Raw genomic sequence first — 23,178 nt, forward strand, 5'->3', positions numbered from 1 at the left:
CCGCGTAGTAGCGGGGCCGCGCCAGCGCCCGCCTGTTGTGTTTCTGTTGCCGCCCGCCATCTTGTCGCCAGCGCTGCTGCTGCTCCTGCTGCCGCCGCCGCCGCCGTCGGGGCGAGCCGCGGGGCGGGGCGGGGCGGCGCGGGCGGGAGAGGCGGCGGGCGGCAGCCGGGGGCCCCGCGCCATGAGCATCGAGACGCTGCTGGAGGCGGCCCGCTTCCTCGAGTGGCAGGCGCAGCAGCAGCAGAGCGCACGTGGTGAGAGCGGGGGCGACAGCCGGGGGGCGGGCGGGGGTCGAAGCGGCGCGGAACGGGGATGTCGGGGGGGGGGGGTGCGGCGGGCGCTGGGGGGAACGCGGGGCCGCCCCCGCCCCGCCGCGCGGGGACACGCAAAGAGCGCGGCGGCGCGCCCCGGTGGGAGGGGCGGGGTGGGTGACGTGATCGGTCCCGCCCTCCTTCCACGTGCGCGGTGCCGCGCCACGCCCCGGTTTCCCGCGGGGAGCGGCGGCCGCCCCGCCCCACCGCAACACGGCCACTCGGGCGGGGCGGCCGCTGCTTCCCCCCCCGGAGCCCCGCGAGCGCGGAGCCGCTCTTTGTTCCTGCGTGACTCATCGTCAGCGCGGGGCGATGCGGCAGAAAGGCCGTTCGTGCGTTGTCACCGCGCTGCCCGCGGCCCCGCTGTTCTGCCGCGCGCACACACGCGCAAATCCAGAGCTCCTTTGTCTGTTATTTGCAAACTCCGGACGTGAATTAGCGGGTGTTTCATAGTCCCGAATTGAGGTTAACATTTTATAATCGAAGAAAAACATATCCCCCCCAAAAACGTAACCACAAGCAACTCGTATTTGTTCTCTTATTTTTTCTTCCCGTATATACTCCTCTGCTGTGCTCTCTGCTTTGCTCCTGCCCATGTTGATAAACGTTTCGTTTTCCTCAAACTTTGCAGCATGGGCAGTGACCCAGAGGTGCGCAGGGTTTCTGTCCCATCCCGTGTCGCTGCTGGTGGCACACCTGGGTTGGGTGGGATGTCCCCTGCCATGTGTGCTTGGGGGATTTCCCATTGGTTCTGCCCAGAACAGCCCCTGAAGATGCCAAAATATGCACTCGGGGTGTCTTTTTCTTCTTTCCTGCTCTCTGCGCCTGGATTGCTGTCTGATTTGCAGCATTGGCTGTGCTGAAGGTTAGAGGCTGCTCCCCCCGTTGCTGGTGGTAGGGATGGCAGTAGTGCCATAGGGGCTGCAGGCAAGTGCTGGGTTGCCCTATGCATCTGCAGAGCACTGGGTAATTCCTGAAGTCTCCAGACCGATCCCTGAATGTTTGTGCAGCTCCAAATACTCTCACTTTTCTCAGTGCAGCACAAAGCATTCCCTGGTTCTGCTGACCCGCACGCTGGTTGGTCACAGTGCTGCGGAAGAAGTTCTGGGAGGGCCTGGCAGCAAGTTGTTGTTAGTGTTGGTGCTCTGGTCAGGTGTCTTCTTCAAAGAGTCCTGTGCCCAGCAGGAGCACCTCACTGGTGGCGATGTGCTGCAGGCCTGGCTGTGATGTGGGATGGCCTCTCATCTATTTGCAGTGAGCCGAGCAAACCTGGATCGTGCGTTTTGGGTGAGGAAGGCGTGTTTAGTGCCTGGGAGATGCTGTAGGTTCAGAGATGGGTTATGGAGATGGGCAGAGCTGTGGTGATGATGTAATCTGTGGGAGGACATAGCCAGCTTTGGCTCCTCCATAGGGGAGACCATACATGGAATCTGGAAGAAAGTCAGCACTGGGGAACTGTGGCACTGCAACTGCACTGACATCCCTGCAGACATGGAGCTGGTGTAGGTAATGGTGCTGGTACTGTTGAGGGGTGATGGGCAAAGGCTTCTGGCTCCTGCGCACATGGATCATGACTTGATGAGCAGATACTGTTCAATTTATCTTTTCTCAATTGTGGAAATAGGATTTTGAAGGGTAGATTTCTGTTTTCCATCATTCCGCTGAAGCAAGCTGGTGAGTGAGAGCATCCCGTGACAATGGCTCCTGCACAGCCCTGGCACAAAAGCCCTGCACTGTCCTGGTCATGATAACCCAGAAACGTTACATGAGCTCCAGACCAGCGAGGCCCTGTGGTTACTGCAGGGATCTGGTTCTGCTGTGACTCAGTGGGTGGCACAAAGTCTCCCAGCGCGTATCGGCTTTGGCTCCAGTTGGTGCAGAGTGCCAGCAGTGTTCCATGCAGCTCTGAGCTCAGCGCTCCGCTCGCACCCACCAGGCTCAGCTCTGCTCTGCTCTGTGGGCACAGCAGGGGCAGCAGGCACCTGGGCTCTGTTTCCTGTCAAGAATATGGGTTTACCACTCTTTTCTGACTGGCACACTAAAAGCACACCGTTGTTCTGTGTCTGCAGACTTTGGAGCCATCCCAGGCTTGGGAAGGGAGGCAGTGGTTCTTCATGGTTTCTTTTGTGCGCCCTGTAGAAGATGGGACCGGGTCCTGGCTGCCCTCAGTGCCATGTCCTGCTCTGACCACAGAAGCTGTTCAGCTTGAAAATAACTGCTCATCAGAATACATTACTTACTGCTTCTTAAAAATGCTGATGCCTGGCAGAAAAGCCCTGAGACAGCACCTTGCATCAGCAGAGCTCAGTGACCACGCGTCCAGGTGAAGCTGTGCAGACGGCAGAGCAGCCCAGTTGGCTGCAGAGCTGCCCGTGGAGCACATAGCCCGTGGGCAGGCAGCCTGGGCAGGGGGTGCTGGCTGAGGTGGGGTTGGTTTTCTGGCAGTCCTGATCCATTTTCGTTTCCCTTGCTAAGTGTACCTGATTTCTTTCTTCTCCCATCTAAGAAATGTCACTGAAGTGCATCTGTGTGGACCCACTGAGACTGAAAGGGTTTCGGTTAAACACGGAATATCAAACTTAAGCATGATATAAACTGTCCATGGAGGTGTGAGCAGTTGTTGCTTTGAGAATCATCTGTGTTGTTTAGGGATGGTTGCTTCTTGTTTGGGGCTTAGAAGGCAGGCCACGAGATTTCTTGAGGCCTTCCCAACCTTCCCATGTTCCTCCATAGCTTTGGTGGAGGGAAAGGCTCTCTCCCTGGCAGGAGTACAGCGTGTCCGTGCCCTGTGTCCCTTACTGGGCAAGAAGGTCACCTCGTCACTCTGGTTTGTCTCAGGTTTGGGTGCTGGGGTCACTGTGATTTCTGGGAGCTGCAGATAGGCCCATCCCACTGATGTCAGCGTTGGTTGGTGTTACAGAGGCACGGTTTGCGTGAAGGCTGGTTTTGCTTCGCTCTTGCTGATAGGACATAAGCGTGTCATAGTCATCTGGCTGAGAAAATGGAGATTTGAAGTTGTTGTTCACAGAGAATGGTGACACCTGCAGAGAAGGTGTGGGAAGTGTGCATGACGTTGGTGAGGTGGCTCAGCACGGGCCCGGAGGTGTTTAATACTGGGACACAGGTCGCAGGAGGGATGGCTCTGCTTGCAGAGATGTGCCACAGCTCCGGGCCCCCATTGGAAAGCATTTCCCATCCCCAGTGCACTCCTAACATACGGCTTCACCTTTCCGTAAGGATGCAGTGTGTGTTAGGAAGGACAGCAAGGCGCCGCGACACGGGCTGACAGCCAGGCTCGGCTCCCAGTGAGCAGCAGCTGGTGAGACTGGGGAGGGCTTGGGGTGCGGGGCTCCCTGTGCCGGGGTGGGGCGGGGGGCAGCGCGCTGCTTGCACAGCCGGGAGCTGTGTGGGTGCTGCTGACGTCACGTGCAGATGAGAGGCGTGCAGATCAGGGCCCGCCGTGTGCCGGCACTCCGGCTCGTTTCCAGGCACCGGGAAGCGCCGCGGCTGTTCCCTGCCGTATCCTCTTATGTCAGCAACATTTGGATGACTCAGCCCTGATTCAGACTGCGCTTTCCCTGTGCTGTGCCTGGCCTTCTCTTGCAAGTGCAGCCCAGAACAGCCTCTGCTATATGCAGGAATGAGGAAGCGGCGCCTCATTTATTTGATAATGAGCAGTTGGAGGCTTTGTGCTACTCCATGTAGTGATGGGGTGATGGTGGGATGGGGAACGGGAGCTCTCCATCTCCTCTGCCCTCTGCTGCCCATCCCCTGCTTTGCTGGGGAGGCCCAACAGAAGCACTGGCAGCAGCGATGTGCAGTGGCTGCTGTCACCCCCAAGGTGTGTGCTGCAGCTGAGCCACTGCCTGGCAAAATGCCGGGACGGGCACTGCCGGACAGCTGGGCTCAGCTCTGCTCTTGACCCTTCTCGGCACAGTCTGTGTGAGCTTTTCCTCCTGACTTCTGCCATTGCTTAGAAGAGAGTGCCAAGGTCCAGACAGCAGCTTTGCCTCATCTTAAGTGGGAGTGTTCACTGTTAGAAGTGCAGAGCATCTGCAGCTGATGGCAGAGAGTCAGGGGCCCAATGGACACTCGGGCCTCTCCAAACGGAATCGAGTGGGAGTCAGCACTGTGGCTCTGCCCGCATTCAGCTGTCGGTGGGGGTAAGGTGCTCTGAGGACATCTGGCCTTTTCTGAGCAGACTCAGAGGTAAGCTGCTTGATTTTGCAGAGGCATTGCCACTGATAAATTATGAATATTGATTAAGTCCCGGTGCAAAAAAGGAGCATTAAAGATAGCATTACAATCCCTTCAGAGGAGCACTCATGGGGTGCATTTGCAGAAGGCCCCAGGTACGAGCTGCTGTACCCTGACCACTGCCAGCCCCAGCATCTCGTCAGTCACCCCAAGCCCTGCTGTGGGTGGGAGGTGCTCCCTGCACACGCAGAGGGAGGAGATAATTTTAAACCTGGCAGATTACTAGGTAATGAAGTTAAGAGTCCCTGGCACTGTATATTCCTGGGCTGCCAAGCCCCAGAATAGCAGCAGATAGCTCGGGAGGGATTGCTGACCCTGTTTCTGTGCTCTTCTGTGACAAAATTGGTTGTGTCCTCCCCTTACTGCTGGTGTTGCTGTCACCCATGTTACTTGTGGGTGGTGAGGCTGAGGGCTGAGGTGTGAGCAGCTGGGAGCCTTGCAGCCCTGTGGGGGAAAGCTGGGGAACTTAGTTCCTATGAGAAAAGAAAGAGCTCTGAGGGTCTCTGTGATGGTGTCTTTACTTTGTTTGCAAAGGGAACAGAAGGCAGAGATTGCTACAGCTCTCTATGCTGTAGCACCATTGCTGCACCGTTGAGGTATTTGTGTCCCGCACACAGACTGCTGGCAGGCACCCTGACCCCTCAGAGGAGGGGCTGGTAGCCCAGTGCCTTCTTGCCAGTGAAGTCAGAACAGAAGGCAGCGGTATTAGGTTTTGGCTAAAGCTATTCTTGAAATGAACCCTTCAGCTCAAGGGAGCTCAATATTTGCAGCACCAAAGGCGTCTCTGGCAGCTTGTCAGCAGCCCGAGGGCTGCACCTGCTTCGCAGAGACATTTACATGAATATTTCTGATCAGCAGTGCACGCGTGTAACCTTACTTTGCTGTGCTCTCAGCTTGCCCAGTGAATGATGTGTGCTTAGGAGTTTCACTGCTGCTCTGCTGATGCTGGGGAGCATTGCCAGCAGCACTGGGGCGGCTCCAGGCTGTCCTGCAGCTCCTGGGCAGTGCTGCAGGGATGGAGCAGCGTGCCCGGCATGCACATGTTGGGATGTCACAGCCCTGCAGCAGTGCTGGGGGTTTCTGTCCCTCCCTGGGCCGTACCACTCCTTGCCCAGCCTGTGCCATCCTGGCTTTTCCCAGAGCATTTCTATGCTGCTATCAGGAGGTCCCAGCACGAAGCGGCTGTAGGCGCGCCATTCTTCAGCTCTGTGCAGGTGCCTGGAGGCACCCAGTGAGTTCCTTGGGCGGCGTTGGAGCTGTTTGTTGGAGGCTGTGTCTGGGTGCCGGGGCCCCTGGCGCCATGGGACATGGATAAATAAATGTAATTGGTGCCATGTTCACATGATTAGGGCCGGAGACCTGGATCAAGTTTAATGAGGTTTATTTTGCTAGTCCGGCCACACATTGCATGTAATTTGTCTGGCATTCTAAAAACCTACAGGAACACATACACATCAGGGTGAGTTTTAGGAGCTTGAGTAAAGTCACAGCAGAAGTGTGAGGTCAGTGTGAAGCCAGGTTGGGTTGGGATTTGGCAGCACCAAACAGGGCTGCTGGACCCCAGGAGCTCTGTCTGGAATGGCTGCAGCCCCACAGCCACTGCGTTTGCCCTGGCTGCTGCGTGCGGCGGAGCACAGGCAGCACGTGCTGCACTGGGACGGCCAGGCAGAGCGAAGGGTTGGCCTGGGCTTTGGACACGGCGTGACCTTGGCTTTGGTCCTAAGGCCTCTCTGGAAGCGCAGGCTGTGTCGTGCTGGCTTCGTAAGGGCTGTAGGTGGGAGACGCGGGGGAGCCCCGTTAGTGACCGTCTTCTGGTTTGTCTTTCAGAAGAGGATGAGAAGCACGAGAAGCTCCGCCTGGAGCGGGAGCAGGAGCAGCGGAAGGCCGCCGTGCCGCGGGCCAACCACGCCGTGCCCCCGGAGGAGCCGCGCGGTGAGCTGCTGGTGCCCATCTCGCCGCCCGCCCCGGCCCCTCCGCCCCCCCCGCCGCCCCCGCCGCTGGCGGCCCCCATCTCCGTCATCCCCATCCCCGTGGTTACCAGCCCGCCGCAGCCCGCCGCCCAGGCCGCCCTGTCCCCGCCTCTGGCTCAGCGCCACCCGCCCCTCGTGAGCGCTCCCGGCATCACCAAGGAGCCGCCCTCCGTGGCCCCGGTCATCCAGCGGCCGCCGGGCGCGCTGCTACCGGACGGGAAGGCGGGCACGCCGCCGGCGGGCAGCCCGAAGCAGCTGCAGCACTACGCGGCGCCCGTCCTGGCCATCTCGCAGCACCACGTGGTCCCGCAGCCCATCCAGCCCCAGCCCGTGCCGCACCCGGCCCCGCCGCTCGGTGCCCTGAAGCTGGCTCCGGCGGAGGACGCGAAACCCAGCGAGCAGAAGAAGAGGCCTGGAGGGTGAGTGAGTGCGAGCAGCTGCTGCTTTGTGGAGTTTCAGATCAGAAATGCTGAGATCAGTGGATGTCTGGATGTCTGGGTTGGTTTGGTTTTTGATAGTAGGATTTCTCAGCTTGATGTTTTTCATGTTTTGCCCCTGACCACAGTACACAGGTTTGTTTTTCCAAGCCAGAGTGGCGTTAGGAAGCAGTCCCACAGTGGCTGTGTGACCCCAGGCAGCACCTGGTGTTATGTCTTGGCAGAAGATCTCTGCTTACGGTGTTCGGGGGGGTCGTGCGGCAGCCCCGGTGTCTGGAAACGCTGTTGAGTTCTGGGCAATTCTATCTCCCAGGACAGGGTTCCCTATGGCTGCTATTTGCTGTCGGGACTGAGGGCCTCCGGAGCATCTGGGGCCAGAGGAGATGCATGGCTACTGAATGTGTCCCTGCCTGGGACGGGCCTCGTGGCTGGACCACTTGTGGTCAGTGCTTGTCTCATTGTTCTTATGGACTTGGGTCAGCCAACGCTCCTTAGGGGATCCAGAGTACAGTATCCCAGTACATAGCCTGCTACTATTTCTTGTGCTGTTTCTTACGGACTGCAAGAACGAGTGGTTCCCTTTGCCTTTGCAGCAGCCTCTCAGCCTTTCCTGTGTTCCTGCAGTCCTCCTTTCTGCAGGACAGCTGATAGGGCTCTGCTCAGTCGTTCCTTCCATCCCTGTTACCACTTCCATGACCGTTCCATCGCTTCCTGCACTGAGGGATGTCTCTGTGGGGCTGTGCCCAGAAAGACTGTGCCCACCTGTGTGGTCTCAGGCTGCCATGCATCCTTGGTGTCAGCATGCAGCTGGGCAGCAAAGCAGAGGTGCTGGGGCCATGTGCTGCTGGTGCTGCCTGCTGGCTCACTGCTCTGCTCCTCCACACCCCAGATGGTGGCAGTAGGAGCTGTGTGGGAGCAGCACAGAGCCATAGGTGCCCTGCTACCCTGAGGAGTAGTGCTGGGCTCAGGAGGTGGGCGATGCTGTGGGCAAAGACAGGGTTCCTGGTGTCCTCCACACAGAGATCCCAGTTTTCATAGAGGGAACGGTGGAAACCGGGTAGTTAAGAGTTTGTAAGGATGAAAACTTTTGCAAAGTGCTGATACAATTCCTCTTGGAAAGGCTGTGATCTTGAGAGTTCGCTCTGTTGCAGATGGGTGTGTGGGCCTGGGGCTGGTTCTGGTGGCACAGGGGTGCATTGCTGGTGTTCGGTGGGTGTAAGAACAGAAAGAATGTTTTTTCCAGCTTGTAAATGTTTCCTGGGAAAAGGCTGTCAGATATTTATTTTTAAACACCTGGATGTTTATTAAATATGTATCAACCTCCTTCGGTGCTCACCTCACTGTTGGTGTGTTGTCGACCACTTTGCACTGGGTATGGAAGGTATTCAACGCCTGTTGCTTTATCACCATTGTTGCTGTAAAACTTATGGTTGCAAAAATTCATTTGGCTTTTCCTAAAAGTTTTCCTGTGGTCTGTGAGGTGGGGGCAACCCAGATCCCCCCCAGAGGCTGACCCTGGCTTTCCCTTGAGCAGTGGCTGCAGGATTCCTGGATTACTTCACTCCATATTTATGTTAGGCTGTGTTATTTCAGGCACAGCAGAAACGAAAGAGGTTTGAATATGTCTGCCAAGTCCTGTAAACTTTAATTTGCAACTGCATAAATCTCACCCTGCTGGAGTGTAGGCGTGGATCAGAAATGGGTCAGAATCTGGGCTGCCAGTGCTGTGTGAATGCCCCGTGCACCCACTGTCCCCTCCTGGTGCTGGGAGCTTACGTAGGCACGTCGCGCTGTTGGATCCAGTGTGCAGTACGTGGGTAATGCTCACCCTGTCACAAATGTGTGTGAAGTATGGATTTTACTTCAATACAGCGTAGGGAGGAATATATATGCAAGTAGTTCCAAACCAGTGGTATCTCAACAATGCTGTTGTTCTCTCATATTTACCTGTGTCCTAGACACACACACTGCTGAAAGAACAGGCTGAATGGCAATAGTTGTAAACCTGACACTGAGTTTATCTTTGTTCTGTTTGGGTTACAGGGTTGGGACCAGGGAAGTACATAATAAATTGGAGAAAAACAGGTGCGTAGAAAGCCAGGGGTTTGCTTTTTTTTTTCCCAATTCTGTTTCACATTTTGGTTTTTGTTTTTTTTTGGCCTGTGGTCTGTCAATATTTGTTTGCCTTGGGCTTGCTTTTTTTTTTTTTTTTTTAAATGACTTGGACAAAATTCTTAGTTACATTTAACGAACCTTGTGATATTGCTTTGCTTTCTTATGGCTCGATTCTGCATCGCTTGCTTCTCAGTACGTTTTGTTTGTCCGCATAACTGCATTACAGTAACCCTGCAAAGCCCTGATCCCGCAAAGTAAATCCCCACGTGCATAACGGCGGAACTTCTCTTTGATTTGAAGCAGTAGAGTAACCAGGAGCGGAGCCCAGCGTGCACTGAAGTACGGAGTGGAGGTTCCTGATCTGACACGTGCAGCCCACATAGCCAAATAGACACAGGATGAAACCAACAGTGCAGTGATAGTTATTTACCATAGCGCAGCAGTTTCCTGCCAGCGTAGGGCTGGAATCGGAGCCGTAAAGCAGTCTGCCTGCTGGATTGGGATGGCTTGGTTTGAAGCATGCAGGTAGTCCCAGTGACTGCTATGCACATGTGCACATGCTTTGCTGGATTAAGGCCCAAATTAAGCTTCAGCCCTCTGCTAAATTGATTTGTGGTGTGCGCTAACACAAGCTGACAAACCACCTGTGTTTTCTTTAGACGTGCACATTTGAAAGAATGCTTTGAGACATTAAAACGCAACATCCCCAACGTAGACGACAAGAAGACCTCAAACCTCAGCGTCCTCAGGAGTGCCTTGCGATACATCCAGGTACGGTGGCGGTCGGGTCCCTGCTGGTGGCATTGCACGGCGCTGTGTGCTGGAACAGGGAACAGTGCCAGCTCTTTTAAACCAAGTAAAATTTTGCTCTGGATTGAAAAGGAAGAAAGCCCTGTTGAGTATGGTCACTTCTGAGCTCCAGATTTCCAGGCCTTTTAGATCTTCTAGGAGAGCTTGCCTCGTGCAGCCTCCTTACCCCAGGAATTCCTTAGGTAACTGTAAGCCATCCGTACCAGTGATGGTGATGGACTTCAGGCAGTTTCACCTGAGTGCAACAGATAACCCAAATGGTCCGAAAAAGGGACATCCTGCCTAAATAAATGCATGATATGGTACTGCTTTTTGGACTAAGATGAATTTTAATTCGTATGTTTTTGGGTAGGCTTTGAATTTCTGAACGTTGTGATGAAAAGATGTGCAGATCATGTCAGGTCAGGATGTGCAGGGATACCAAGAAACAGTCTGGGAAAAAAGTAAAGATCAATTCGTATTGTGGTGATTGCAGGTGGAGTGAAATAAGCATCACTGATTGCTTACCCTTGTCATGTTTGACACTGTTAGCAGTTTTGTCAACTGACACTGCGAGTTGTTCTTATGCTGAGGTGTTTTGCACAGCTGATGTTTGTAAAAGGTGGTTAATTGAAACACAGAAGTGGTTCTTAAGAAGTGTCCTCTGTGGTGGTGATATCAAGAGCTTGTAGCACAAGTAAAATTTGTATAGAAAATGGAAGCCAAATTCATAGCACCATCTTGCAAGTGAGGAGAACCAATAGACCTCATGTGTTTTGGCTGGGATAAAGAGTGCTGAGCTTTTCATGCGTTGTCATTTCCTTCTTTTCTTTCTGTATTTCTCAGTGTCTCTGAAGTACTGTGTTACTCTGCTGTTCAGAAGTACTGGACATTCCCTGTCAGCACTGCATTTTCTTACCTTTCAGAATTAGACCAGCTCTGCTGTCCTGTGAGCCTTGACCAGTGACATCCCTTGCAGAGCCTTTGGTTGGGACCTGGAAACCAGACAAACTGTGATGGTGCCCAGCCACTAGGGAGGGGCAAGTGAAAAAGGAAAAGATGCGTGTTGCTTCAAAAGGTCTCTTGTGGAGTTGTGGTTGTGTTGTAGTTAACGGGCACCAGAAGAAATTGGAGCATTTCATTGGGCTTCAGACTGGTGTCAGTATGGAGCTGGGCTTCTGTTAGCACTGGGGCAGGCAGTGATCACATCTGATCACCGGAGTCCCGGCGTCCGGAGCTGCTCGCACCTGGCTCGCGGCGTGCTATGAATACTGATGGAGTATTCTGATGGTTTGTCTGCCAGCGCGTTGTTCTGTGGCAGAACTTGTATTCTGTGCTTCTGGGGGGCAGCTCGCAATTCTCTGTGAGGACTCGGTGGGGACGGCCGGCTCTTTCTCCCCTCACCAGACCACTGGGAAACGCATCGAGTTGGAGGCTGTACGAGCAGGCGGCGCTGGGTGGGCGGGGGCCGTGGGCCGTGCTGCAGCCACACCGGGACCGGCTGCAGGGCCGCGCCGGGGAGGTGGGCGGCGGAGCGCGGCAGCGGTGGCGAAGGTCACGGTGACCCCGCGCGGCCCGGCCTCCTTCCTGCCGGGAGCTCCCGGCCGCGTCCTCGGCCACGTGTGCAGCGAGCACGTGGCGCGGCGGAGGCCTGGCGCGCTGCCCGCGGTGCCTCTGGGCACGGCTGCGCTGCGCCGCGCTGCTGGGAGCGCCGTGCTGGCGGCGGCCCCGTGCGGGCTGGGGCGGAGTGCCCGGAGCCGCGCTGCGCTCGGCGGGGTGCTGCTGAAGGCTGCAGATGCGAGTGCTGCGGCTGTTTGCCTGAAAATCGGATTGCTGGGAACCCGATTTGAATTTTCTGACTTGAAAAAATATATGGCTTTTTTTTTTTTTTTTTTTTTTTTTTTTTCTTTGAATTTGGCTTGGATTTAGCTACGTTCTGTTTCACCAGGCCAAAATGCACGGAGTTCAGGCTGCAGATGGGGCCAGGGTGAGCCCCTGCAGATGCTGCCCTCAGAGCGTCAGTGCGGCTCATCTCGATCAGCAGGTGGGAGCATGGGGCTGGCCGAAGGACTGCCTGCACCTCTGTGTTCCAGCTCTCTGCTTGCTGGGTGCTGCTGGGTGCTGCCTCTGCCTTGCAAAGAGAACGTGGGAGTACAGAAGAGCTCTGAAATTCAACACTCCTTCTTTCAGCTTGGCAAAGTAGTTTCTTGTGGAAGGGAAAAAAAACCAACAAAATGAGCCTTGCACGGGAGGAGTGCAGTGCATGGCCCCGAGGTGCTGCTATGCTGATCTGCCACAAGGAGCTCGGCAGTACTGCTTGCTGCAGCCACTCTGCCTGCAGAATCCTTTTTCCCTCTTCCAGCTGGAACTTCTTACAAATGAGGTGCTTGTCTCCTTGGCTGGATTTGAATATTTGTATCTGCATCAAATCAGATAAGTCACAAAGTTGAATTCCAAACTTCCCGTGGAGCTGTCATTCTAATTTATCCTTAGAGCCAGGCCTGTGCTCTAAGAGAGTAAATTAGAATCTCTGCAATTAGGCACATTGTTGCACGAAGGAAATCAGGCTGAACGCAGCTGGAAGTTAATAATCCTTTTAAATGGTGATTTGGCTCCAGGCAGCGTGGGCTGCTGCAGCCCAGCTCTGTGGCCTTTGGGTGAGGGGATCGTCCCCTGTGCGTCGTGATGCTTCAGTCCTTGCATGTGGTTGTCACCCACTGACCTCCTGCAGAACTCAGTGGCGGCACCGCTGGGCTACTGGCAGCTTCCTGGGTGTTTCCTGTGACATGGAGAAGTGCAGTGGGACGGAAATGTGGGTGTCTGCCTGGGGAAAGTATGTCTGAGTGCCCTGGGCCTGGGCAGCCCTGGCATGGAGCAGCGTGGGTCTGGCACCAACCCCGACAGCAGCAGCTGTGCCACAGTGCTGGAGAAGGCGCTGCCAGTGCCGAGGAGTGGAAGGCAGGGCAGTGGGCTGCAGACAGTTCATGGCCAGAACTCGGCACAGCTGGGTGTTTTAATTTAATTCTCTTTGAAGGGTTCCTTGCCCCCTAGGAAATGTTGTAATCATCTTACTTGGAAGCTAATTGAAGCCCTTAAGCAAGACTGTTTTCTCTTCTGTGTTCTCAGACTGTGCCTGTCGCTATGGTGCCTGAACACTTTCCAGTTTCAGGGGTTATTTCCCATTGCATATTTGGTGTGACACCATATCCAGGCAATCGGCTCACTGGGTGACACCAGGACAGCCAAAGCAAGCAGCTTGCAAGCGTGGAGCTGCAGCTGACAGACCAGGGTCGCTGCAGGGCCCAGCTGGCAGAGCTTCCCACCAAGAGCAGAGCCAAGTGCTGATTGAACACCAACATACTTAGAAAGTACTGGTCAGATTTGAGCTGCCCAGACCTTGTGAGGGGCAAAGAGCAGAATCCTTTGAAGTCTACGGTGTGGGACACGCTGTGATCCATGCTGCTGTGTGCTGCTCAGCATGGTGTTTGGAAAGGTATTGGGTGGAGGAAGGTGCTGTGATAACCGTGCATGGCTTGAGTTGTGCCAGAGGAGCATTTGCTGTGCATAAGAAATGCACTTAGCTCACAAGTTCATACAGCTCATCTGGCAGTTGTATTTGCTGCTTGTAGGATTAGAGATGGTAAATAACTATGAAATTAATTTGGGATTTATATCATGTCCACTGTGTCATCTGTTCCCAAGGAAAGAGGCAGGAGGGCTGTGGTTCTTCCTACCTCAGGTGCTGGGGTTTACATTCTGCTCTGCACCCACTGACTGAACAGCACTGCAGCAAGGCCACTGACACCAGCAGGGACCTCAGTTCGTGGTGCCTCAGTCCTCCCTGTAATCAGCTAGAGGAATTTTTGTTGCAAAACAATTTGTTTTTTTCTGGTTTTGTGCATTAAAAAAGATCTGTAAATGAGTGGCAAAGTTGCACAGGTGCTGTGTGACCAGGTGGCAGCCCCTTGCTGTCTCGAGATGCAGACCCTCCAGCTGCAGGAGCTACCAAAACCCAGCTTCACAGTGGTCATCTGTCCTTGTCCAGCTGCTGGGAGTAAAGTACTGCAGCAGAGCAGCTATGTGTGCTGTTAGAGAGGTGATGCCTTTCTCGGGGGCTGAATTCAGGCTAAAAGAAATGAAGTGGTAGTGCACTGGGCTCAAGGTGATTGACATCGCTTTGGATTCCCAAATAAATTGCTGTATCGCTCGCTTTGAGTGAATGGTGCCCAGTTTCCTCTTCTGATTACAAAGGCAGGCATCCCCACTGTGTCCTTAGCTGTCTGCTGGCAGGGCCACTGCTGCCCAGAGCACTGCCATTCCCCTTTGTCAGGTATAACTGCTTTGGGAGGCTAAAACAAGGGCAGTGTCATTGGTCTCTGACAGCTGTTTGTGCAAAGGAAAGGAGGTGTTTGACTAGCTCAGACCAATGGGCATGGTGTGAAATAGGAATAAAATAATTGTCTCCGGCAGGAAAAGGGTTTCTGTCCATTCCTAAACAAAACCCTGTAATGCACTGATACAGGGAGGTGCTGTGCCACAGGCAGAACTGATGTGCCTGGTGCTAGAGTGCGTTCTCTATCTTGTGAGAGAACCAGAGCTCATCTGCACTCAGGCAGCGCAGACTGGAGTGCTGATCGAAATCCATAAAGCCAAACTGCAATGCTGAATCTGATTAAGTTCCTCACCTTGAAAATATGACTGCAACTGGTGGTTCTGGTTGGTTGGTTGTTTTTTCTTGTTAATTCAGTGCCAGCTACCAGCAGAGATATGTATCTGCTATGAATCTTGTCCGGTAAGAGCCTGAGTCAGTCTGCAGTTTCAGTGCCTCCCTCATGTGAGCAGCTCTCACATGCAGCAGCGCTCCTTTGTGTTGTTTACCTGACCTGATCAATTGATTCTATCTTGTCTAATTAGCTTGAATTTCATTGCAATGACGGCTTCCAGCGACAGTAGGCTGTGGTTGTGCCACATGGTATGGTATCATCTGTAGACTTCAGAAAGAGGCGAGAAATATGATCTTAAAAACTGATGCTCAGTAAAATGCAGAGGTTGGAGCCTGCGTTAAAACGTGAAATGTAAGAATTAGGGCACGGCAGTGCTGTGCCATGGGAGTCAGCGGGTGTCACCCTGCGCCCTGAGCACAGGTCAAGTTCCTGTTCCTCGTGGAGCTGTGGGAGCGCCGATTCGGCCCCGGGGGGTGGTGGCTCCCATCCCTTTGGGGGCTTCAGGCCTGGGCAGCACCTTCTGAAGCACTCAAGGTTGTAAGACCAAAACAGCCCATGAGTGCTGCACAGCCCGGAGCTGGGAAGGGATGGCATGCTGCAGCCCACGGGTGTGTGCTGTCAGTGTGATGTCAGAGTGGAGGGAGCAGAGGGAGCACACATGCTGTGGCGAAAGCAGGGCTTCGTTTGAGGTGTAGTACTGCACAAGTCACTTGCCTTTAAAATAAGACCGAAACTCCCAAATAAAACAAGAAAAAGCCCACAAAGTAACAGTTGGGTTTGGTCTGCAGTTCTGCTTTTTATGGAGGCAGCTGGGAGTCCTGTGGCCTGGGGATGGAGAGCACGAGTTCCCTTTCTTGTTACAGATAGCAGGGTATGTGCTGATCCTCTAAAATTATTGTGAAGTAGTTGGTGACCTAATAAAATTACAGACCAGTGGTTACAAGAAAACAGTAATCACTGTGCTCAGTCCATGTTGTGCAGTGCCATGCAGTCACACTGACAGCAGCTGTCTTGCCAGACACTGTCAATGCAAAGCAGCAAATGAGGGGGATTTTGAAACCATAACACAGCAGCTGAAAGTTGGTATCAGCCCAATCTGTTGCCGTTTTGGTGTCACAGCGCTGTGATAGGAATGCTGATAAAACTTATGCTGGAGAATGTAGAAATAAGGGTACAGTTTTACAGTCTCCCAGGCTCACTGTTATCTATCAGTGCTGAGTGGTGCTGCTGGCCCTGCCCATGCCCTGAGCTGCTCTACTGACTCCTTCGGAGCCACCAGCCCTGCTTGGATGCTGCTGTGACCGCGGGATTCCTTCCTCTTCCCCAGTGCCACCACGAAGAGCTGTGCAGGCTCAGGCAGTTCTGCTCCTGGCAGCGGATGGGCAGACACATCAAACCAGAAAGAATGGATTTCTTTTTCCAACTGCTATCACTTTTAGCTATCTGTCTTGCCTTTAGTGTCATAAGCAGTTAAAAGTGCGCTAGGATGTCCTCATTGTATTTGGCTTCCTTTTGCTCTGTTAAGGCTGGTCGTGGTGCTGTTGCATTCGCTGGGTCAGCTTGCAGTGTGGTGCGCAGCGTTGGGCTGCTGTACAGCTGCACTGAGGTGCTTTTCCAACCAGGAGAAGGAGGAACATTCAGTGAGGAGTGCAAGAGCAGGAGGGGTGCCTGGCCCAGGGCCATCCTCACAGCCCCAAATGCTTGTATGAAGGCAGTTTTCCATTTGCACGCACGGCTTTGGCTCGTGGCTTTATGCAGGCACACTTGTTTGCAGGATCCCCTGGGCTCGGTGTGCTGCCCCAAGCCCTCCTCCCGCTCCCTCTGTGGCCGTGCTGGCGAGGGCAGGAGGTGGACGGAAATCCACTGGTGACCCAGGTCTGATCTGTAGGCTGTAGGTGGGGCTGCTTGGACACCGCAGTGGGGAAACCGTGAGGGAGAAGTGGTGTGGGAGAATGGGGTGCTGGGGGTGGCTCTGAGCCTTGCAGGTTCAGGCTGGAAGTGTCCTGCCTTGCATTTGCGTCAGGACACATCCAGCCCCTGCTTTGTCGCCCACAGCACCGTGATGAGATGCCTCCAAGAAAAATACCAGAGCCCTGCAGCAAGTAGATGCAGTGTGTCCCTGCGCTCATCCCTTCCCATCTCTAAGGAACGTGGCTGTGCTGGAGCATGGCTGCGTGCTGCCTCCTGGAGCTGCCAGCTGTGTGTCCGTGCACAGGCTCAGACAGGCTTAGGAGTCCCCAGTCCAGTGAGTTTGTCATCAGTAACAATTGCTACCTGCAATGCAGTGCTGTTGGTTTTAGCTTGCAGGTTATTGTTAGGGTTGTACCACTGACATATTTGGTGCAAGAGCCAAATTAAAGCAGTTTGTTTGGGATAGTCTTCTAAATAACAACCAGCACAGCATTTTTAGGTGTTTTGGGCATCCATATCTATTAGCATCATTGAAAATGTCTTGTAATTCCTGAATCACAGAGTTTATTAAAAAAAAAAAAAAATACAAAACCCACAACCAAACTTAACACCTTGTTATTGCAAACTTCAGTATTTTTTTTTAATGCTGGATTTCTCTTAGCCTTGAAAGTGCTGTCCAGGAACAGGGTGGATCTGCTGAGCTGGTAGAGGCCAGCACAGTCCTGGTGGTTGGTGCTGGGAGCAGCCATGCCTCTGCTTGGGTTGTGTCTGTGCTGTGTGTTCCAGCTGCTTGCCGCAGGTTTTGGCTTGTTGGTTGGTTTTTATCCTCTCTGAATTTATTCTTTGTCTTCCTGATTTGGATCCTCCTTACCTTCTGCCCCAGTAACTCTCTGGGCTTTGTTTCAAGCTGAGCTTGTGGGAGCTGGATCCTTCTGACCTGTAGATAGCTGTGTTTCAAGTACAGTTGTGTTCCAGAGGTTGTGGCCCAACGTGTTTTTTTATCAGAGTCCCAAGTGTTAATCATATGCAAACACTGCATGTTTTTACTTCTCACGATTCCCTGCTGCAGACAGATTTCTGATTCTGTGAAGTATTCCTGTGTGGATATTTCTCTCCTCTGTGAACTGGAGGGAGCAGCATAGGGTGCCCAGAACCACCACGGGCACCGACCCATTGCCGGCACAGTTCTCGTCCTTTGCAGATGAGCCAAGGCAGCTCTTGCAGCAAACAGTGTGCTCGTTTCCTGAAATCACAGTGCTCACTGCATGCATGTGAGGGTGAAATCACATCTGAGAATACAACAGCACTCTTTGGCTGCCTTCCTTGTCCGGGGTTAAACAAATGGAAAAGCTGGGCCACGAGCTGCTGGCAAATGGCCCATCAGGTCCTGCGGTCTGAGGACTGAGCACACTGTGCTGCAGGCTGCTGCATCTGGCAGGAGGTGTCTGCAGGGCAGGGCTGCGTGTGGGGCCGGGCTGGGAGTGAAGCAGCATGCAGTGCTTGTCTCCTGAGTTTGATTATGGTCTCGGTGCCTGTGTGAAGCATTAGTTTTGATTGCCTAGGAGGCTGAAAATAATGCAAAACCAGAGTTAAGCAGCCTGAAATTCTGCACCTCGTTCCTCTCCTCCCTCCCCAAAGAGGATTCCTTGTAGGGTACTAGCAAACAGCGGCTCTTGATAGCCATGGATGCAGATGTTATTTTTGCATGAACTGAGGTGTCATATGTGTGCTGTCAGTGCTTCCAGATATGTTGGATTGCAGCTGCAGGCCATGTGTTCTTAGGAGCGATGCTGTGTGCAGCCTGGCCCAGAGCAGGTGGACCCATGTTGTAACAGCCAGGAGCTCTGTGTGGAGCATGTCACAGTGCCACCAACCCTGGGACATTGGGACCATAGCTCTGTGCTGTATAGGAGAACCCATGGAGCACACCGCAGCCTGCAAGGCCACATCTGTAAGAGCCAGCCAGTGCTGCAGCTGCCATGGAAACAGAGGATTTTGTTCCCGTGGCAACCAGTTGGGGCTTTCCCAAGAGCAGAGTGAGAGCTCTTGGAGAAGGAGCAGCATGGTGCCTTGCTGCAGGGCCTGGTGCTGCTCCCCGCAGCAGGGCTGTGGTGCTCCAGAGCTCTGCGTGCAGCTCTGGCTGCGCTGCTGCTTTTGCTGCCTGGGGCAGCCAGTGCTGAGGTGCTGGTGTTCAGGTGTGTTTGGGCTCTGCTCCGTTGCTGCAGGTTGTGCTTTGTTGGCCAGGGAATCGCTTCAGCGCTGGGTTTTAAAGAAACTGCTTGTTGCACCTGAAGAACTTCATAGAAGACGTAGCAGGATTCAAAGCAGGAATGCCTGGAATTGATGTGATGAGTGCAGAGCCCCAGAAGTACTGCCCGTGAGCACAGCACAGATGTGTGTAACAACAGGGCAGTCCCTGTGGGAGTGAGATCCTTTCCGTAGGTTTGAGCTGCGTTCATTGCATGCAGCAGTCAAAGCACTGCGTGCCATAGGCAGCCCGTGCCGACCAGCACTCGGCAGTGTGCTGTGTGGAAGCTGCACTGGGGCAGCACTGCACGGAGCTCCCACAGCCGTGAGCTCCAGAGCTGCTCCAGTGGCTGCAGAGAATTAGGGAATCTGGTTCAGAATTACAAATCACTTCCACGATTGCTCACTGATGGGGAATTTTTAATCAGTGGATGCTGTGTAGTAGAGCACAACAGCTGAAATATGCTTTTGGAAAAGCTCATAATTGAAAGTGAGTTTTTAAATTGCTAATGTAATGCCTATAAGGGGAGCTTTTTAATAAGGCCTCTTAAACCTCCCTGATTCCAGCACAGGGTTAGCATTATTCCTGAGGCAGGCCTAGCGAAAGCAGTGGGAGCATTATTCTCAATCTTGACATAAGAATAAGCAATTTAATTACAGCCAGCTATAAAATGGAAAATTCTTTACAGTGACAAATGGCCACTGCGGTGAGGTGACAGCAGCACTTTGTTCCTGGTTTGTTTACCAAGCAGTGGCAGTGGGATGCATGCGAGGACCACGGAACGGCTCCGAAGTGGGGAGGAGAGTGGGCACAAAGCACACAGCACTGCAGCTCGTACTGCGGCTGTTGGCTGCCGCTGCGGTTGTGTTGGGCTTACAGTAATAATCCGTGTGGGAAAAGGCTGAGAGCTGCGTGCGAAGGAGGAAAATCCCATTCCGTGCGTAGCAAAGGCAAATGAGCTTCCAGGCAGGCACGTCTCCCTGGGACTGCCCTGCGCTCTGCACAAAGCCCTGCTGGCCTGCATGGCTGAGTCACTCGCGGGCACAGCCTTCGCTTTCAGAATTGTCCTTCCCTTCTGGGAAATGGAAACGAAAGGGAGACTCACGTCTGCAGCAGACTGTTCCTGCATGCCCTGCGTGGACTCTGCTCCTGATTTCAAGCAGAGGCTAAACTGCACAAACTGTTCCGAGTAAAATCATCAGCTCCTTTTTACCAGAGCTTGCTGCTTTGTGCAGCTTCCCAACTGCCAACAGCCAACTCCAGCCTGTGCTGCGGGATTCAGCCCTGCTGCAGGAGCACAGCCCTGGCAGAGCAGTGAGGTGGACCAGGGAGAGCAGCACCACCTTGGCAGGAGTCAGGAGTTGGGTTGGAGGCCCCAGGGCCGGGGTGCGCCTCCTGCATCATCCCTGTCTGGTGGTGAGGCTTCATCAGAGCCCTCAGCACAGCCACTGCTGGTGCTCCCAGTGGGAGCAGTGGCTCAGATGGCAGCTGCAGATCCTCAGCTGTCCTGGACGCAGGTGCCTCTGCGTAGTGACGTTTCAGACCTGCAAAGACAGGTGGTCGGCCACTTGCATGAATTCCTCTGTTGAAGTTTTGTTCCTTACTTTGTTTCATGTAGTTCTGGTGGTCCTCTCTACCCATTTCAGCTCCAGCTGTAGGTGTCAGTTCTATTGGCAGATCCTAGAGGTTTGGCTTTGGTGCAAGGACTGTCAGTATGATTGCTGCTTATTTTAGAAATAAACGTAACTGCTGTGACCATGGGTTGTTGTGATTTTTTTTGCACAGAGTTGTTCTATTGTGATATTACTGCTGTTGTAAGAAATTCCTGTGCTTTGCAGTAGAACAGTCCTTGGAACAAGTGTGTGGGTCTGGCTTCAGCTGTGAGTGAGTGGATCCAAAAGCCTTCATCACCACTTACGTGTGTGGAACGATCATGTCCTGTACAAATGTGTTTTAGCATTTAAAAAATGCTTTTTCTTGTCCGTGTCAAAGTTCTCTCTTCCTGATTTAAGTGCTGACCAACCTGAGGTTACAGGAATGCACTGTCATCATGTGTAGACCTATTTAAGTTTCTGTCTCAGAAGCTTGTCATTTTTTTCGTAACTACTGTTAGTTGGTTTAGTAAAAGATGCTATCTGTTCTTCTGCACCTCATCTTTGAAATACTTCAATTTGTCTGTGGTTTTGTCATCCCACATAAGAGCTGAGTTTTCTGCACAGAGCTTCTTTCTCAGTGCAAGGATGTGGGGGATTTTCACCCTTCTCAAGCAGAGGGCCAGCAGTTAGTTGCTCTGCAGGAGCACTGCTCTGTGTACATGCTTGCTTTCCTTAATTGTGCTTGGAAATAGATGTAGTAGAAGCATATTCTTCTACGTGGTGACGAGGAGAAAGCTGCACCCATTGTGCTTCCTTCACGCCTTTCCAGCAGTCTGCAATAAGCCTTAATGCCCTTGATGTTTCATGAGTCAGGAGAGGTCAGACTGTTGTTGAGAACTGAGTGCTGACTGCTGGTGGTGAAGTTCTGCAGCTCTTCCTATGGAGTTGTAGGCTGCTCCCCCTGGAGCTGAGGTAACTCGCACCTGACCTGTTAACCGTTTCAGTTTCGGAGACTCATTAGTTTTCCTTTAGAAAGCAGAAAGTGGTTGGCCAAAGCAACCCTATAGGTTTTTGTGGCCAGGTCCTTTCCCTTCTGTGTGTACTTGGAAGAGGTAACTTTACCTGAATGCAGCTATGCCAGCATAACTAATAATAAAAGAGAACCAGCAATGAATGTGGCAACGACCAAGTCAGCGTAGATTACATCTGTGTTTTTTCTTCTTAGATTTTTCCTTTACTTTGTTCTGTCTTCAGACTTTAAAGAGAAAGGAAAAGGAATACGAGCATGAGATGGAGCGGCTGGCAAGAGAGAAGATCGCCACCCAGCAGCGGCTGGCAGAACTGAAGAACGAGTTGAGCCAGTGGATGGACATCATGGAGATTGACAGAATTGTTCGGCAGACAGTTCAGCCAGACGATGACCAGGCATCTACCTCCACAGCGTCAGGTACCCACAATTTCCCTCTTCTTGTAACCATCATTGTACACCACAGTAGTAGAGGCGGGTGGTGGGGATCTTCATTTAGCACCATCACATTTGCTCTGTGTTCAGAATTAAGTAAAAGGATTTCCAGTGTTTTGTAGTCAGTGATGGTGGCCTAATGATACACTTGTGTAAAGTACACTGAAAATCATGCATCCGTGTTACATAAACCCAAGGTACAGGTGTGCACATTCACTCTGCTGGTGTCTCGCATGAAGCTCCTTGCTTTCAGAATGTTCAGCTGCACAATCCTGCTCATTAAAACTGATTGGTGTATAAGTGCCCTGATGTATTTGTGCACGGAGGAAGGAAGGTATTCAGCCACACAGAGAAGAAGGATTTGGTACAGGAGAGGTCACTGTAGCATTTGACCAACTTAGCAAGCCTTTACATTGCATGAGAAAGATTCACAGTGAAGATAAATGACGCTAATGAAGATCCAGCACGCTGTTCCAGTGAGAAGGTTTTGTGAGGTAGGAGAGTGTGCACTTTCCTCCATACCAGTAACCTGGAGTAGGAAGAACAGGCGGTCGGGGATGGACAGCACTTTGCTTTCCAGAGATCAGAAGGCTGTAGCAGTTCCTATTTGCAGCAATTCCTTACAATCGCAGTGGCGTTTGCTCGTGGTGCTCCAGGCAGATGGCACAGCAGGTACCCAGAAAGGGAAAGCCAGAGCTTTCTGGTTCGTTCAGATTCCTATACGGGGCTCATCACCTTTGAGCATGCTCCAGACCATCTCCAAGCTTAAGCTGGTGGAAGCAGAGAGTTGGAGAGCTTTGTAAATTGAGGCATCAGCCGTTCACTTCTCCAGCTGGCCTCTGCTGAAAATGATCTCTTCAAGCTACTGCTGACTGTGGGGCTTGCAAAGGGAAGTGTCTTCCCTAGTTATCCTGCTGCTTCTGTATCTTCTGAGATTTTTAATCTCTACTGCATGACTGGCTTTAGAGCAGGCAGTGCAGAATGCCCTGCTAATGATCCTAATCTCCTTAAGGTCAGCATTGCCTCATTAATTTGTAGGATCAATGGAGACTTCTTTTTCCAGAACCAGACCAGTAAACTTGCTGCCACGATTCTTCATCACTGTTTCCTTCCTGCTCTGGGAGCAGGAGGAGTAATTACAACTGATAGAACAACATACCAGGAAAAGAAATCCTTTTTCTCTTTGTGCAGAGAGCACTTCTCAGTCCAGCTTCTGTCCATCCGCTCAGCTCAAGTTGCTTCTCTTGCCTGCCAACTGGGATCTTCCAGCTTTTTGTGAGCGAGCACCTCTCTAGCTGAGCTGAGTGGAGCCTGCTGTGCTGTGCTGTGCTGTGCTGTGCTGTGCTGTGCTGTGCTGTG

At 52.9% G+C, this 23,178-nt stretch overlaps 1 protein-coding gene across 2 annotated transcripts in view; it reads left to right on the top strand.

Moving 5' to 3' along the window:
• The first annotated feature begins 171 nt into the window (after positions 1-171).
• MNT (MAX network transcriptional repressor) overlaps positions 172-23,178 on the top strand; it is a 27,310-nt gene continuing 4,303 nt past the window's right edge. For both annotated transcript variants that reach the window (XR_006170776.1, XM_042830054.1), the window contains exons 1-5: positions 172-254; positions 6,396-6,957; positions 9,019-9,060; positions 9,750-9,861; positions 21,612-21,804. Coding sequence is in view for 1 of the 2 variants with exons in the window: in XM_042830054.1 (XP_042685988.1) it covers positions 182-254; positions 6,396-6,957; positions 9,019-9,060; positions 9,750-9,861; positions 21,612-21,804 (982 nt within the window). In the remaining variant the exon portion in view is untranslated. The remainder of the gene's footprint in view (positions 255-6,395; positions 6,958-9,018; positions 9,061-9,749; positions 9,862-21,611; positions 21,805-23,178) is intronic.

This window comes from Centrocercus urophasianus, unplaced genomic scaffold, assembly GCF_019232065.1.
Source record: "Centrocercus urophasianus isolate 14NV4802_14NV808 unplaced genomic scaffold, USGS_Curo_1.0 seq_33, whole genome shotgun sequence".
NCBI classification, from domain to species: Eukaryota; Metazoa; Chordata; class Aves; order Galliformes; family Phasianidae; genus Centrocercus; species Centrocercus urophasianus.